This window comes from Cebus imitator, unplaced genomic scaffold (assembly GCF_001604975.1).
Source record: "Cebus imitator isolate Cc_AM_T3 unplaced genomic scaffold, Cebus_imitator-1.0 Scaffold468, whole genome shotgun sequence".
Classification (NCBI taxonomy): Eukaryota; Metazoa; Chordata; class Mammalia; order Primates; family Cebidae; genus Cebus; species Cebus imitator.
The window spans coordinates 1460840-1479863 of NW_016107783.1; the positions used below are offsets into that span (position 1 = coordinate 1460840).

Here is a 19024-nt window from a genome sequence, read left to right on the forward strand (position 1 = left end):
AAAAAAATCAATCCCATCAAAAAGTGGGCTAAGGACATGAATAGACAATTCTCAAAAAAAGATATGCAAATGGCCAAAAAACACATGAAAGAATGCTCAACATCAATAATCAGGGAAAAGCAAATCAAAACCACAATGCAATACCATCTTACTCCTGTAAGAATGGCCATAATCAAAGAATCATAAACAGTAGATGTTGGCATGGATCCGATGATCAGGGAACACTTCTACACTGCTGGTGAGAATGTTAACTAGTACAGCCGCTATGAAAAACAGTGTGGAGATTCCCCAAAGAACTAAAAGTAAAACTACCATTTGATCCAGCAATTCTACTACTGGGTATCTACCCAGACGAAGCGAAGTCATTATTTGAAAAAGATAGTTGCACAACGTTTATAGCAGCACAATTCACAATTGCAAAAATGTAGAACCAACTCAAATGCCCATTAGTCAACGAGTGAATAAAGTCATACACACACACACACACACACACACATACACAGACAGACACACACACACGCAATGCATTAGCTCTCAGCCATGAAAAGGGATGAATTAACATTTGCAAAGACCAGGATGAGATTAGATACTATTATTCTAAGTGAAGTAACACAGAAATGGAAAACGAAACATCGTATGTTCTCACTGATATGTGGGAGCTAAGCTATGAAGATGCAAAGGCATAAGAATGATACAATGGATTTGGGGACTTAGGGGTAAGAGTCGGGGGGGCAAGGGATAAAAGACAACAAATATGACATAGTGTATACTGCTCGGGTGATGGGTGCACCAGGTTCTCACAAATCTCCACTAAAGAACTTATTCATGTAACCAAAACCACCTACACCCCAAAAACTTATGGAAAAATAAAATTAAAGAAAAATAAATAAATCATAAGGATTTGGAATAAAAAAATAAGAAAAGAAATCAGCATTGCATCACTGACTGCCTCACAAACAAAGACTATTCTAGGTAAAAGAATACGCAATTAAAATATATTTAAGTTGGTTTTGAATGCAACTTTCTTAAAGTCTGTTTTAATATTGTGTTTTTCAAATGATCCTCTTTAGTAATTTCAATTGATCCTCTTTAGTAATTGTTTATTAAAACAATTTAGTAGGTTGTGACCAGCATTCTTTTTATTGTACTTTAAGTTCTGGGGTACATGCATGGATCGTGTAGGATTGTTGCACAGGTACACACATGCCATGGTGGTTTGCTGCCTCCATACCCCGATCACCTACATCAGGCATTTCTCCCAATGTTATCCCTCCTCAAACTCCCCATTCCCTGTTGTCCCTCCCCTAGCCACCCAACCCCAACAGACCCCAGTGTGTGATGTTCCCCTCCCTGTGCCCATGTGTTCGAATTGTTCAACACCCGCCTATGAGTGAGAACATGCAGTGTTTGGTTTTCTGTTCTTATATCAATTTGCTAATAATGATGGTTTCCAGATTCATTCATATCTCTACAAAGGACATGAAGTCATCCATTTTTATGGCTGCATAGTATTCCATGGTGTATATGTGCCCACATTTTCTTTATCCAGCCTAGCATTTATGGGCATTTGGGTTGGTTCCATGTCTTTGCTATTGTAAACAGTGTCACAATGAACATACATGTGCATGTGTCTTTATAATAGAACAATTTATAATCCTTTGGGTATATACCCATTAATGAGATTGCCAGGCCAAATGACATTTCTATTTCTAGAAATTCGAGGTCCTTGAGGAATCACCACACTGTTTGAACTAATTTCAAATCACCACAATAATTGAACTAATTTACACTCCCACCAACAGTGTAAAAGTGTTCCTATTTCTCCACATTCTCTCCAGCATCTGTTGTCTCCTGATTTTTTAATGAACGCTATTCGAACTGGCATGAGATGGTATCTCAATGTAGTTTTGATTTGCATTTCTCCAAGTAATGTTGAACATTTTTCATATGTTTGTTGACTTCATAAATGAATTCTTTTGAAAAGTGTCTGTTCATACCCTTTGCCCACTTTTGAATGGGTTTGTTTGTTTTTTCTTGTAAATCTGCTTTAGTTCTTTGTAGATTCTGGATACTAGCCCTTTGTCAGATGGGTAGATTGCAAAAATTGTTTCCCGTTCTGTTGGTTGCTGATTCACTCTAATGATTGTTTCTTTTGCTGTACAGAAACTCTTAAATTTAATTAGGTCTCATTTGTCTAGTTTGGCTTTTGTTGTCATTGCTTTTGGTGTTTTAGTCATGAAGTCCTTGTCTATGCCTGTGTGCTGAATGAGATTGCCTAGGTTTTCTTCTAGGATTTTTGTGGTGTTAGGACTTGTGTTTAAATCTTTAATCGATCTGGAGTTAATTGTAGTGTAAGGTGTAAGGAAGGGATTCAGTTTCAGCTTTCTGCATATAACTAGCCAATTTTCCCAACACCATTTATTAAACAGAGAATCTTTTCCCCATTGCTTGTTTTTGTCAGGTTTGTCAAAGAACAGATGGTTGTAGATGTGTGGCATTGCCTCTGAAACCTCTGCTCTGTTCCATTGGTCTATGTCTCTGTTTTTGTACCAGCACCATGCTGTTTTGATTACTGTAGCCTTGTAGTATAGTTTGAAGTCAGGTGGAGTGATGCCTCCAGCTTTGTTCTTTTTGCTTAGGATTCTCTTTGCTATTCGGGCTCTCTTTTGGTTCCATATGAAGTTTAAAGTGGCTTTTTCCAGTTCGGTGAAGAAGGTCAATGGTAGCTTGATGGGGATAGCATTGAATCTATAAATTACTTTGGGGAGTATAGCCATTTTCACAATATTGATTCTTCCTAACCATGAGCATGAAATGTTTTTCCATCTGTTTAAGCCCTCTTGTATTTCATTGAGCAGTGGTTTGTAGTTCTCCTTGAAGAGGTACTTCACATCCTTTCTTAGTTGTATTCCTAGGTATTTTATTCACTTTGTAGCAATTGTGAATGGGATTTCACTCATGATTTGGCTCTCTGTTTGTCTATTATTGGTGTGTAGGAATGCTTGTGATTTCTGCACATTGATTTTGTATCCCGAGACTTTGCTGAAGTTGCTTATCAGCTTAAGGAGATTTTGGGCTGAGATGATGGGGTCTTCTAAATATACAATAATGTTGTCTGCAAATAGAGACAATTTGACTTCCCCTTTTCCTAATTAAATAACCTTTATTTCTTTTTCTTGCCTGATTGCTCTGGTCAGAACTTCCAATACTATGTTGAATAGGAGTGGTGAGATAGGGCACCCTTGTCTTGTGCCAGTTTTCCAAGGGAATACTTCCAGTTTTTGCCCATTCAGTATATTTGCTGTGGCTTTGTCAAAAACAGCTTTTATTATTGTGAGATACATTCTATTGATACCTAGTTTATTGAGAGTTTTTAGCATAAAGAGCAGCCGAATTTTGTGAAAGGCCCTTCTCTGCATCTATTGAGATAATCACGTGGTTTTTGTCTTTGGTTCTGTTTATGTGATGGATTACTTCTATAGATTTGTGTATGTTAAACAAGCCTTGCATCCCAGGGATGAAGCCAACTTGATCATGATGGATAAGCTTTTTGATGTGCTGTTGGATTTGGTTCGACAGTATTTTATTGAGGATTTTTGCCTCAATGTTCATCATGGATATTGGCCTGACATTTTCTTCTTTAGTTGTGTCTCTGCCAGGTTTTAGTATCAGGATGATGTTGGTTTCATAAAATGAGTTAGGGAGGATTCCCTCTTTTTGTATTGTTTGGAATAGTTTCAGAAGGAATGGTACCAATTCCTCTCTGTACCTGTGGTAGAATTTGGCTGTGAACCCAAATTTTACCAGAGGTACAGAGAGGAGCTGGTACCATTCCTTCTGAAACTATTGTCTGGTCTTTGACTATTTTTGGTTGGTAGGCTAGTAATTGCTGCCTCAACTGCAGACCTTGTTATTGGTATATTCATGAATTCAACTTATTCCTGGTTTAGGCTTGGGAGGGTGTAAGTCTCCAGGAATTTATCCATTTCTTCTAGATTTACTGGTTTATGTGCATAGAGGTGTTTGTAGTAATCTCTGATGTTAGTTTGTATTTCTGTGGAATCAGTGGTGATATCTCCTTTATCATTTTTTATTGAATCTATTCGATTCTTCTTTCTTATTCATCTGGCTAGCTGTCTATCTATTTCATCTTTTCGAAAAACCAGTTCATGGATTTGTTGATTTTTCGAAGGGTTTTTTGTGTCTCTATCTCCTTCAGTTCTGCTCTGATTTTAGTTATTTCTTGTCTTCTGCTAGCTTTTGAATTTGTTTGATCTTGCTCCTCTACTTCTTTTAATCTTGATGTTAGGGTGTTGATTTTATATCTTTCCTCTCTTCTCTGTTGGATATTTAGTGCTATAAATTTCCCTCTAGACACTGCTTTAAATGTGTCCCCGAGATTCTGGTACATTGTGTCTTCGTTCTCATTGGTTTTGAAGAACATCTTTATTTCTGCCTTCATTTCATTATCCAGTAGTCATTCAGGAGCAAGTTGTTCAGTTTCCATGTAGTTGTGCAGTTTTGAATGAGTTTCTTAATCCTGAGTTCTAATTTGATTGCACTGTGGTCTGAGAGACTGTTTGTTATGATTTCTGTTCTTTTGTATTTGCTGATGAGTGATTTACTTCCAATTATGTGGTCAATTTTAGAGTGTGATGTGGTGCTGAGAAGAATATATATTCTGTGGATTTGGGGTGGAGAGTTCTGTAGATATTTACTAGGTCTGCTTGTGACCAGCATTTTCTTTAAAAAAAAATGGCATAGAACAGGAAATGGAAGAGAAAAGAAAAGAAGAGTGCAATGTAAGTGGCAATAAGGACTACTAAATTTGAAAGCTTAAAAAAAAAAAAAACTATCAGCATTTTAACAGAGACATGAATGCCAAGGTGGGTGTGGGCGTTGACTAATGCTGGGAATTTCAAGAACCAAGCCAGTTCATGGGAAGGGGACAAATATTTTGGTTGAATGAGTACCTTTTGATGTTCTTCAAAGCTTACCATAGAGAGTATGGCTGAAAGAATGCTTAATATAAACAGCAATAATACAAAATGAAGAAATTTTTTATCATTTGGTGGTGAGATCAATAAAACCAAGTAAAGAACTTGAGTGAACATACTAAAGGGTATGGAGAAAAACACTTTTTATACAAGTAGAAAGCTAAGACCTTGTAAACCATCATGACATATTTCATGTATCATTAATCTGCAGTTAAAAAGGCAAACACAGGTATCACAATGACAAAAATGCATGAAAGACAATGTACACATCATAAAACCCATTTCATATGATTGAGCTTGGACTTAAGATGAATATTTGTTTTGGGCACATAGGATATGTCCATTAAACGTAATCCATTATTTTTAAGTGTCTAATAATTTCATCAATTAAATTATTTTCATAGTGAATATATTTGAAAGAATACTAATCTTAAAAGTGTGGATAGGATATTGCTTTTCTCCCAAACAAAATGACTAAACTTATAACTAAAACCAAAAGACAAGGGCAAAAATTTTCAAAAAATAAAGTATTTTTATTTTTATAACAGGATTTGTGTCTAGTTAATGTTAAAAGTGTATTTTAATAGGAAATGAGTGTTATTTGCAAATGACATATATTCACACTGTAATATGTATTATGTTATTCAAGTAAGCAGTATGCAAACTTTTTCACTCACAACATATTGAGGGACTGTGTTAAGGAAAGCCAAGTCCACAAGGGATGTGGTTTCAAAAGAAAGAATTTTCCAGCATCATGCCTCCATCCACATCCCCATCCCGGAACGTAAAGTTCTTTGTCTGACATTCCCTCTGGTGGGTTAGGTAGATAGTTCACGTGTGCTTTGTTCAAAAAGCCCCCAAAAACCTCTGGGAGGAAGGGCCTCTGTTGGTGACCTAGCAGCCAATCCAGTATCAGAGTTGAAGATTAATCACTCCAGAGGAAGTTTAAACGAACTCCTCTCATTGGACAAGACCATGAATGGGGTGGGAATAACTCAGGGTTAAAATCGCCCTGCCCCTTACCTTTGCCTATTCCTTTCTTGGATCCCCTACCACCTCAGTGTGGGAGCTCTCTCTCTCCTTCTCTCTTTCTCTCTCTCTCTGCCTAGTAAATCACTCTCTGCTAAACTCTTTGGGTCCGTGATATTTATTCGAACCATAAGCTCAGCTCCGGGACCCCTTCCCTATTCCTGGGGTAAGAGAGGTCAAGGTCCTGGGCACAAAGGGGGAAAACATCAGATTGGGAAACTGAAAGCATCTTCCAGAGGCCTCTGCTTCCTCCCCGCCAGTTCCCCCACAACCCCCTGCCACAATATGATAAATAAAGACATATTAGAAGCACATGGTTTCTATATATACGATACAACTTCTTAACTTGGAATACTTGGCTTTTCTTTGTTTGTGCTACATGTCATAACAGAAAGAAAAAATGCAGAATCCCAAATGGACTTGTGATTTTGTAAAGAAATTTTGACCTTTTTTGTTCATATTTTTCTCTTGCAAAAATTACCTTACATAAAAACCATATATAAAAGTAATGCAACTCCAGATGGAGACTTTAATCTCCAGTTACTTCCATAAGAGAAGGATAGATTAGAGAGTGTAATTCATACAGCTAATCTCCTGTGTTGACAAAATAAATACGTTATTTTTTCTGAGATAAATGTGATCCTAACCTGATATTAACACTATTTTTTCAGATGTGTAACAACACTATAAAACCAGGTACTTTTGCCGGGGATGGTGGTCATGCCTGTAATCCCAGCACTTTGGGAGGCCGAGGCTGGCAGATCACGAGGTCAAGAGATCAAGACCATCCTGACCAACTTGGTGAAACCCCATCTCTACTAAAATACAAAAATTAGCTGGATGTGGTGGCGCACGCCTATAGTCCAAGCTACTCGGGAGGCTGAGGCAGGAGAATTGCTTGAACCCGGGAGGCGGAGGTTGCAGTGAGCCAAGATTGCAACACTGCACTCCAGCCTGGCACCCAGCAACAGAGCAAAATTCTAAAAAACAGGTACTTTTTCCACTACATTATACTAACTCAATAAACTTTTACATTGATAGCTGCAAGCTTCCAGACATTTAAAATCCTTTTTTGTTCACTGAAAGAAGAGACAATCACATAGATGAATACTTTTTAAAACTGAATTATAGACTATCTTTTGACTGTTTTATACATCCAAAACTGCCTTCATTTTTATAGCATTCTCAGAAAAACTTCTGAACAGTCTTGAAAGAAATACCAGTTTTGACTTTCGCAATGCTTTTCCTTCTTATGTCTGTGTTCAGTAAGCGTACTTTGTAGTAGAACATTTGTTATTTCACTTCTAGCATGATGTTTCTCAGAGAGAGGTAAGAATCGTGCTTTCTCCTTTCTTCAATTTTGAATATTCATCAATTAAAACAATTTTAGAATCCAAATCTTTGGCATCCTGTTCTAGTAACTGCTACCTGTGGAATTCTGCACCAAAGCTCTGAATTTACAGCCCTCATTTAGCCATCATGGCATTCAAAGCCCTGGCTTTAAATATCTGCCACATAGATATGAGTAACAAAAAAAGACAGAGTATGGCTATTGTGCCTTCGAAGAAAAGCAATAGCCCTTTCTGCTTGCACTACTTCATATTCTTTAATTCATTTCATTTCTTTTTAACTACCCAGAACAATTTCACCAGCCATTAGCCTGGAATGAAACCTTACAGTGGACTATTGCAGACTATTGTTATCAAGATGGGTCCCAACACTCCCACCCTCTTCCTTTCATATGTTTTGTGACAAATTAAGCTACTTTGCAGCTATAGATTCTTTTTAAAGGAGAAAACTTGTGAAGCAAAAGATAATCACATTTCAGATCCACTTTCAACAACTTCAAAATAATATCCACTGAGAAGAATTTTGTTTCACATTTTGAGATCCTTTATGCAAGAAAAAAACTAACAGGGGCGAATCTCTTCAGTAAATTCTAAAACTAGGTAATTCCCAGGCTAAATCTGAAATAAAAACATCCTAAGCCACTAATTACCGGAGTCATGAAAATAAGCTGGATCAAGAATTTTAAAAATATAGACTCCTGCATTCCAAATGTGGTAACGGTAGAGAATACGTATTTTATTAATTTGAATTAAAACAAAATTTCAACAAAATTATGTAGTGAAACATGAATCTGGAATGATATATCTAAGTTCACTTAACTCCTCAGAGCAAGTGATCAGCATATTTGGAAATACAAATTAGCTCTCATTTTAGAGTGTTCATGAATTTTTAATTGAGTACATGCAAAATAATTTTAATAAAAAATATTAATGCCAAGGCTCACAAAGAAATGAAAAGCAAGTTATCGCTGTCTTTCTGAACAAGGAACATTTCCATTTCCTGTCAGTTATTGCCAGCTCTAACCAAGCATTTAGAAGCTCACTGAAGACTATGGCTAAAGCTAGTAATGGACTCTCCAAGTATTACAGGGAAGAAAATGGAGCAGGGGTTGCATTAGAAACAACAAAGCAGCTCTGTTGAGTAAACACATCATTTGTGATGCCAATAATAGGGAAACTCTATAGGATTTCTTGATGACCGTGCATTTTCCTATTCTTAAGCTGTGTAAAATGGCTGCATATTAAGCAATCATTTCAGGAATAGGATTAAAAGAATGATGAACTAGTTTAAAAAATCCTGTTCTCAGCATTTGATAAAATTCCTTCCTCTTTATAAATGTTTTGTGAATCATATACACAAATTGTACCTCCCAATAAAATATAAGAACAATCCTAATTTCCAAAAAAAAAAAAAAAAACTGTCATGTGCCACCTCACTAATTTATTGGCAGCCATTCCAAATAAAAGAATAAGGATGGCTATTAATCTTATTCCGAAATTTTTAAGTAATTTGGGTTATCTACTGATATTGTTACAATTCAGTGTGAAAGGTGTGGGCTTGTGATTAATAAGTGACAATATGCACATGCATCAGTGTTAACTATCAGATAATGTGGAACATGCTTTTTGGCTAACAGGTAGTGGAGACACAACACAGGCACAAGAATCAAACAAATTCCCATGATACTCCTAAATATATCTGTTTTTTAAAACATATGACCAAAGCTTCACAAAAACACATGTTCTTAAATAACATCCTCAGTCAGGTTGCACTAGTTTCTAGATAAATATGCATATCTCCTCCCATTTTATATTTCCAAGTGGAAAAAAAAAACTGACATGAATAAACTTAGAAACTCACATTATTTTTTAATGACAGCTTTCCTTTCTGCCGGAAAGGGCAAAGACCAGATCAATAGCCCCAGAGACAAAACAGAAATGACATTTGAAAAACGGAGAAGAGACTGATGTAGAAATGTATGAAACTCGAATTTCAAAGAGAACTCTCTTTGATAAATCAGGAATCACCTTTCCATGTCACTAAGACATAAAAGCTATACACCAAGACTCTACTTCTCAAGAGATGGTCAGCACCTAAAAAGGAGATTATCAGTAGAACACATTCAATGCTTTAGGATGTGTACACAACAGACAATAACCACAACCCCAACAACAGTCAAATGAACAGCAAAGGGCTATTTCTCCTTAAAGCTCAGCTCTATCTCTGTTCTTTTGTCAGGGAGACAAACTGCAATATCCCTTTTGGTTTGGACCTTCTCTTAAAAACGGAATTGTCAGGATGATCTATGACCTAATGATAAGTTCATCATCATAAAGACATCTCCCAATTCTATTTTCTGGTATAAGAAAGAGGGTTTTGTTTAATATAGCACCAAATGAATTATGAAGAGAAAAAAGGATGTTCTTTACATACGTACAAAACGCTGTATGTTTACTGACATAATATAAATAATTATGTGAGATTACTCATAGGCATAAAAATGCAGAGTATCCCTATGTTCAAGGAGTGGAATATATTGCTGGAACATCATGTAAATGTAGGAAATTGAACAAAAAGGGCATAATGCTAAAATTTAAAGTCACCAAGAAAACCCAAAATCTGTATGTATAAAGGAAAACTTATCTATTTGAGGTTTGATGTAAAAGGAAGCAGCATTCTTTAGTAAAGACATTATATTACATATGAAACATACAAAGCTTGTAATGTGATTATACTTTTTTTTTTAATTTATTTTATTGCATTTTAGGTTTTGGGGTACTTGTGAAGAACATGCAAGATTGTTGCATAGGTACACACGTGGCAGCGTGATTTGCTGCCTTCCTCCTCATCACCCCATATTTGGCATTTCTCCCCATGCTATCTCTCCCCAACACCCCACCCCCCACTGTCCCTCCCCTATTTCCCCTCAACAGACCCCAGTGTGTAGTGCTCCCCTCCCTGTGTCCATGTGTTCTCATTGTTCAACACCCACCTATGAGTGAGAACATGCGGTGTTTGATCTTCTGCTCTTCTGTCAGTTTGCTGAGAATGATGGTTTCCAGGTTCATCCATGTCCCTACAAAGGACACACACTCATCGTTTTTGATGGCTGCATAATATTCCATGGTGTATATGTGCCACATTTGAATTCTTATAATGGACAGGATAAGTAGCAGTAACACAGAGGCCTATAATTGGATAGCAGTTAGGTATTAGTGAGCTCTTACTGTTTACAAACCAATGAATTACTAACTCATCCATGATTTACATTATAGTCATTTAATAGCATGCATATTGGGAAATACCCTTCACTTTGTAAGCAGAAGCTGTAGGTGTTTGGTTTTTTGGTTTTGAGGCAAGTTTACATTGCATCATAACCCAATGTTTGTACCTTCTTCCTTAGATATTAAACTTTTTTCCCTGCTTTCACACATATTACTTTTTATTTTACATTTTGAAGTAATTTCTTCTGTTTGTCATTTTCAACATTGGCCCTTACTAACTGGACTCCCTTCATACAAGACTGATGTAATTTCCCTTCTTTCTTTCAAGTCACTTTCTCACACTTTTCTCCTTCTTCTGAAGCTCTCCTGATTGGTGGCTACTTTCCTTGATTCGGCTCTCTCAGTTAAGTAGCCTGCTTTATGTCCCATTTCCTAGTGCAGCATTTTCTTCATTAGACTTCCTTTTAGTGTAAATTGTGGAATGAAGTCTGCATTTTCAGGGTCCCTCAACCACCATTTTAGTGCCAGATACCCTCTCCCAGTGCTAGTCCTAGACTTACTGTTGTCCCTGAATGCCTAAGTCCTCCCACCCAATGTCCCAGAGCTGACCCCATGTCCCAGAACTCTTAATATCTAGTCCCAATATATTTGCTTTGTACCTAATTCCCAGAGGAATCTACTTGCTACTACCTAATACCTACTTTGATCCCTGCCTTGTATTCTTGGCTCTTTGGGTTATTTGCTCATGTGCTTCTTTTAAGCTAGATTTTGCCCTTTCTGTACTTCTAAGGCAGTGTCTTGAATACATGTGCAGATCCTTACTTTTATGAAGCTGAGGTCATCTTCCAGAACTGACCCATTACCCCAGCCTGTCAAAATCTAAAGCAATGCTTTCCAGAGAAAACCCGTCCTGCTAATATTTGAGTGGATTGATAGACTCCTCTTCATAAATTTTAATTCAGTTGAATGTATTTCTATTATTTTCATATACAGGAACTATATCTTAAATAAGAGTTTACCTGGCATTTTGAACTAAATTTTGTTCCCCAAAAATTAATATGTTGAAACCCTAACCCTCAATGTGACTATATTTGGAAATAGAGCCTTTAAAGAGGTAACTAAGGTTAAACAAAGTCGTAAGACTGGTGGCTGTAATACAGAATGACTGTTGTCCTTATTAAAAGGGAGAGATACAAGAGATCTCTGTCTTTCTCTCCCAGCATATATACACAGAGGAAAAGCCATGTGAAGATACAGCAAGAAGGCAGCCATCTGCAAGCTAAGGAGAAAAGCCTCAATAAAAATTAAACCTGCCAATACCTTGACCTTGGACTTCCAGTCTCCAGAACTGTGAGAAAATTAATTTCTATTTGTTTATGACACCCAATCTGTGGTGCTTTTAATGGCAGCCCTAGCAGACTAATGTGCCTGGCATTATGGATTTACTATTGCTACAGTTGGCTATTTATGTTACTAAGCATAAATAGAAATATATTAACTGTTGGATGGCAGGGATCATAAATTCAATTTCTGAGAGATTTAATGTTATACCCATCAAAATCCCAGTGGCATTTTTATAGAGAAAAAAAAATCCTAAAATTCATGTGGAACCACAAAAGCCACCTGTTTAGCCAAAGCAATCTTGAGAAAAAAAGAACAAAGCTTATGGCCTCACATTTCCTGATTTCAAAATATATTACAAAGCTACGGTAATTAAAACAAGATGGCACTGGCATAAAAACAGAGATATAGACAAAACAGGATAGAGAGCTCAGAATTAAACCCATGTATATATGTTTAACTGATCTTCAACAAGAGTTTTCAAAATACACAGTAGGAAAAAGATAGTCTCTTCAATAAATAATGTTGGGAAAACTGAATAACCACATGTAAAAGAATGAAATTGTACTCTTATTTTACACCATATACAAAAATCAAATCAAAATGGATTAAAGACTTAAACAGAAGACTTAAAGCTATAAAACTCCTAGAGGAAAATGTAAAGGAAAAGTTTCATGAAATTGGTCTTGGCAATGTTCTCCTGAAAATAACACTAAAAGCACATGCAACAAAAGCAAAAACAGACAAGCAGAACTACATCAAACTAAAAAGCTTTGCCACAGCAAAAGAAATAGTCAACAGAGTGAAAAGATAACCTATAGAAAGGGAGAAAATACAAAAAGGTGCTCAACATCACTAATCATCAGGGAAATGCAAATCAAAACCACAATTAGATGTCACCTCACACCTGTTAGGATAGCTATTAATTTGCATAAAAGATAACAAGCATTGGCAAGGATGTGAAGAAACTGAAATTCTTATACACTATGATAGATATGTAAAATGGTACAGCTACTGTGGAAAACAGTTATGGAGGTTCCTGAAAAAATTAAAAACAGTACTACCACATGATTCAATAATCACTTCTGCATATATATTCAAAAAATTGAAATCAACATCTTGAAAATATATCTGCACTCCCAGGTGCATAGCAGTATTATTCACAACAGCGAAAACATGAAGACAACCCAAATATTCTTTGATGTCTAAATGGATAAAGAAAATGAGGTATACAGAAGGAAATTCTGCCATTTGTTACAACACAGATAAACCTGGAGGACATTATGCTGAGTAAAATAAGCCAATCATAGGAAAAATCCTGCATAATTTCACTTATATGAGGTATCTAAAATAGAAAAGTTCGTAGAATCAGAGAGTAGAATGGTGGTTGCCAAGGTTTGAGGGAAGTGGGAAATGGGGAATTATTCCAAAGCCATAAAGTTTCAGTTATGCACGATGGATATATTCCAGCAACCTGCTGTACCACATAGTGCCTATAGTAAACATATAATGCAATATATACTTAAAAATGTAGACTGTAGATATCACGTGAGGTGTTCTTAACACACATGCAAACATACACAACAAAGGGGCAGGAGAAAACTTGTGTGTGTGTGTGTGTGTGTGTGTGTGTGTGTGTGAGATGGAGCCTCGCTTTGTCACCCAGGCTGGAGTGCAATGGTGCAATCTTGGCTCACTGCAACCTCCACCTACCAGGCTCAAGCGATTCTCCTGCCTCAGCCTCCCAATTAGTTGGGACTACAGGCATGCGCCACCATGCCTGGCTAATTTTTTTGGTATTTTTAGTAGAGACAGGGTTTCACCATGTTGGTCAGGTTGATCTCGAACTCCTGGCCTCAAATGATCCCAATCGACTTGGCCTCCCAAAGTGCTGGGATTACAGGTGTGAGCCACCGTGCCTGGCCAGGAGAAAAGTTTTGGAGGTGATGGCTAAATTTATTATCTTGATTGTGATGATGGTTTCATGGGTACATGTGTTTAAATCCATCAAATTGTACATATTAAATATGTCCAATTTTTGTATAACAATTATACCTCAAAGCTGCTTAGATACATATACTCATATATGTAAACCAAAAAGCTTTTGCTCATCAAAGGAAACAATCAACAGAGTAAAAAGACAACCTATGTAATGGGAGAAAATATTTTCAATGTACATATGCACAGCTTTATTACATTATATATAATATAACATTGTTAAAATAGATAATTATTTCCATCATTCATGTTTCAACTTATCAACCATTATTATTTAAAAGCACTGTTCATACAAAGAAGGGAACAAGAGATACTGGAGCCTACCTGAGAGTGGAGGGTGGGAGGAAGGAAAGGAGCAGAAAAGATAACTATGGGGTACTGGGCTTAATACCTAGGTGATGAAATAATCTGTATGATAAACCCCCGTGACACGTTTACCTATATAACAAATCTTCACATGTACCCCTGAACCTAAAATAAAAGTTTTTTTAAAAGTGGTTTGGTCACAGTCTTTTTGCATTAAACCAACATAATAGAAAAAAAAAATTACATGGAAAATACCCTAGAGACCATAAACCTCTCCTGGGCAATTGATACCAAGTGAATCTATTTCCTATGAAGTGTTAGAATACAGACCTAATATTCTAAATGCATCAACTCACATTCTGAGTCCGTATACAAGTTTCATTAGAAAGCTAACATTTAGTAGTCATAGCACCATTTATTACTAAACTCGTGTATTAAAAGGAAGGCCATAAAAATGGATCAGACATCTTCTATCATTTGTATTTGGTGGACATTCAAACTATTTCCTAGGCTTTATCAGGATATCAAAGAAGAAATGAGAGAAGATCAACCCTGTGTGTATTTCTTTAATTATTCTCCTATCACATTTCCAGTAATTATAACCCAGGAGTAAGGATTCAGGATTGGTGGAGCTGTGGAAGTATTCCCTTTAATCATAAATATTGATTATTATTAATAAAATTGGATTTTAAGCTGTAAATTGTAGGATACAAACAATATAAAAATCAATTGTCCTTATTAAAATTTCAACTTATATAATGTGCAGATCTCAATGGGAAATCAGAAAAAGAAAAAAAGAAATTTGGGACAGTGGAAGCCCTTAAGAACTTCAAAGTTTCCCAAACGGCAGTTTGTGATCCACAGAATTGTGCTTTATGGTTCTTTAAAATTCATGTAATTATACACAAGTTTTACTGACGATCATTACACTTTAATATACAGAATAATCAGAAAGCATTATACCCTACAATAAATGTGATAGTGCTAATAACCATTACCTAAAAGTCAGTCAATACAGTAGGAGTTCACTGATTGTCAGTAATGAGAAGACCTGCTTCTGATGACAAATTTTAGATAAAAATTTTATCATTATTGAGGAGAAATTGATAGGTAATTTAGTAGCTATTTTTGAGGATACTATTTAAATAATAATCACTAAAGGTAACACAAAACAGTTATATAACGTGGAAAATATTTATTAATAAACCTTTTAAATAAAATTATCAAAGAAAACTTAAATCAAGTAACTTTTCAAATTTAAATAAGCTTGAGGTACCAAAAACTCATATAACCTTCTTGGTTTCTTTGCTTTATACACTATCATAGCTGTAATAAACAGTATGATGTTCAGGCCTATTCCTTATACTAACTGTGAGACCTTGGGCAATCACTAGCCTTCTCTTTTGCATTTTGCTCATCTGTAAAATGAGGGAATTGGACTAAAGTAAATAGATAGAATGAGTGATAAAGATAGAGCAAGTGCAAAGCAGAAGAGGAGACATTTAAGCAACCCTACCTGCAAGCCCAACGTGTAATAGAGCTTCTCTAATTGAAGGCCTTTTATAACCATCAGGCCCCATTCAGTGGATATGTAAACTCAAAGTTTTCATTACATGGCATTTGTTATCCTTATTCGCTCTCCCTACAATTTCTAATCTCTTTGCTTATTAAACTTGCTACATGATCCTACTGTCATGATCTACCTGATTTTTTTATGATGTTATTAATGATAAAATGTTTGTTTCTTTTTTCTTAAGTACTAGTATGTCTTTCTTATCAGTTATACATGTACCAATTATCTCAATGTTTCTATGTTTACAGTTTTAATTCTTTCTCTGTCCCTCTCAAATCCAGGCCCATATTTCACTGCCAGATTAGATTATTCCCTTAACCAACCTGTATGTATTTTATATGTGTATTGCTATGTTCCCTGAAATTCTAGTGTACTATTCAAATAAATAAACCTTTCATTTCCTACTTATCACTGTCTGAAGTTATCATAGTAAAGATTTAGATGTGATAAGTGACATTTTCCGTAGTTTTATTAATAATAAATTTACAGCATGCTCATTACTTCCTTAATAGGTAATTGTTTTATTTAATACATAAGTAACCTGATGCATAATCATTTTCCTATTAGGTTAAGAATAGAAAAGTAGAACGGAGCGCAGTACTTTGCAAGTCAACCTATTTTTCTTCAAATAGGATGTTTATAACAGATGATACAGCATTCTACTTGCTATATTTATTTCATTTTTACCATTTCTGTACTTTTTGTTTTATTCTATACTTCTTTTATTATGCATTATTGAAAGGTAAAGTTTAGTATTTCAATGCCATATTGAAAAAAATGATTCCCTATATAGTTATTATACTCCTGTTTTCTTTCTTGCTTGCTTGCTTGCTTACTTGCTTTCCTGCTTTCTTGGTTTTCTTTTTGATGAAGTCTCACTCTGTCACACAGGCTAGAGGGCAGTGGCACAATCTCAGCTCCCTGCAACCTCTACCTCCCGGGTTCAAGTCAGTCTCCTGCCTCAGCCTCCCGAGTAGCTGGGATTACAGGTGTGTGCCACCATGCCTAGCTATTTTTTTTTTCTTTTTGTATTTTTAGAGGTAGATTTCTCTATGTTGGCCAGGCTGGTATCCAACTCCTGGCCTTGAGTAATCCGCCTGTCTCAGCCTGCCAAAGTGCTGGGATTACAGCCATGAGCCACTGCACCTGGCTCCTGTTTCTTTTCAATGTTTATAACTCCTGCTATATAATTGTGATGTCTCCCTCTTAATTCAACTATATAAATTTTTCCAAATCCCTTCTAAAAAGTCTCTGGGGCAGAATTTGTCGTATTCAGCATTCAATTAATAACTGTCATCACAAATACAAACTATCAAACAGGTATCCATAAAAAACATTTATCTCTCAAATATGAAACTTTTGTTTATATTGATATTTCCCAAAAACATATCTCGATGCAAATATTTAGCAGTCACAGTCTGTCCATACATCCTCAACTAAATATTGTATCAAATTTGAGATCAATAATACATATAACGGTGGTTGCCATCATGCCTAAAAAAAAAATCTTATTGCTGGATTATTTATTCGAATATTTAATTTAGAGTTTGATAAGTATATATAGATTTGCTCATTTGGGAATATAGGAAATACTCACTGAATATAATGAAAGATTTTTATGCTTCCGGCACGGTCGCCATTGGAGAGTAGCAGCCATGGCTCTTCGGTATCCTATGGCCGTGGGCCTCAACAAGGGCCACAAGGTAACCAAGAACGTGAGCAAGCCCAGGCACAGCCACCACGGGCGTCTGACCAAACACACCAAGTTCGTGCGGGACATGATCCGGGAGGTGTGTGGCTTTGCCCCGTACGAGCGGCGCGCCATGGAGTTGCTGAAGGTCTCCAAGGACAAACGGGCCCTCAAGTTCGTCAAGCAAAGGGTGGGGACACACATCCGGGCCAAGAGGAAGCGGGAGGAGCTGAGCAATGTCCTGGCCGCCGTGAGGAAAGCTGCTGCCAAGAAAGACTGAGCCCCCTCCCCTGCTGTCTCCCTGAAATAAAAAACAGCTGCACCCCCCCCAAAAAAGAAAGGTTTTTATGTATAGAATGTAGATTCATATAGTCATATCTGAGACCTGCTAACAAAGTTGCTAAGAAGGACTGCTTTAACAATCAGCTGTAACTCATTTACAGTTGTCATAATAAAAGGCTTTGAGTCTATCTAACATATGTCAACCTTCTTTTTTGTAGAAATTTGGGTCATGCCCTATCCTTGCCCTTATCTAGTTACTGCAAATAGCAGAATTTCCCTCACCTGTATCAGGAAGACAAGACCCTAGCACTCGTGCTTGTACTCTAACCAATCTATTTTCAGGCTAGTCAGTTAATTAGCAAAAGACAGGTGCTCAGAACTAAAGTGACACAACCTCAAATACATGTAACCTCAATCAAAGGAAACTGGGTAACTGGTAGGTCAATGGAAGGAAGGTTTCCTTTGTATGTCATGCCCTTTTGTAGTGTTTCTTGACACATGCATACATTACCTATTCAAAAAGATCCTCAATTTTATAAAATTCTATGTGTATTATGCAATATATGATAGTACACTCATTGCTTATATATGATGAGCTATGGCTAAAACACTTGAAAATGAACTATCTCTGCCATAGTTTTTTTTAAAATAATGCCTATTCAATCTACTATTTTTTGTTTCACTTAGCAAACTCTTCCCAAGGAGGATACCAAGGAAACTTCAGCCATTCACTTAGTAATATATTAAGAATTCTTACATGTTAAAATTCCTGAGATTCAACTCTACTTTTTTCTTAAGTCCAAGTATTCTGCAGATGTTCTTCAAATTTGTCAACTATATGCCTTCCAAATGGGTAACTTATTTCCAAAAAAGTGTGGAGAGAGGGAAAAAAAAAATATCTCCAATTTAAAGAAAAATAGTGAATGCGATTATAGGTGTACTGGGAAGGACTGTAACCAAGATAAGAATAAGGCAGAGAAAGGGAAGAGACAAATAAACTATCTCACCCTGACATCACAAATACTTTCTCCATCATTTAATGTCAACCTTGTTTTTTAGAATGTTAATGACTTGAATAAAATATACTCCATGTGTGATATAATAGGTTTAGGTCTTTCTCCCTTCATCTTGTACATGATACAAGTGCCAAATAACTGTGTATTTACTTCTACTTTGAACAGCTAAACAGATGCAAGAACATTCAGTTCAACCACCATGTTTTTTTTTCTTTTTT

At 36.2% G+C, this 19024-nt stretch overlaps 2 protein-coding genes across 8 annotated transcripts in view; one reads left to right on the forward strand and one right to left on the reverse strand.

Annotated features, from left to right (window-relative positions):
• DACH2 (dachshund family transcription factor 2) overlaps positions 1-19024 on the reverse strand; it is a 632920-nt gene that overhangs the window by 551043 nt on the left and 62853 nt on the right. The gene's annotated exons all lie outside the window — the stretch shown is intronic.
• LOC108291809 (60S ribosomal protein L36-like) lies at positions 17444-17833 on the forward strand. Its single transcript, XM_037732725.1, has one exon. The coding sequence runs from the start codon at positions 17474-17476 to the stop codon at positions 17786-17788; it is 315 nt and encodes a 104-aa protein (XP_037588653.1). The 5' UTR covers positions 17444-17473; the 3' UTR covers positions 17789-17833.

What these genes read in the sequence shown, in the direction of transcription:
- LOC108291809 (XM_037732725.1), top strand. Translation starts at nt 17,474, where the DNA reads ATGGCTCTTCGGTATCCTATGGCCGTGGGCCTCAACAAGGGCCACAAG.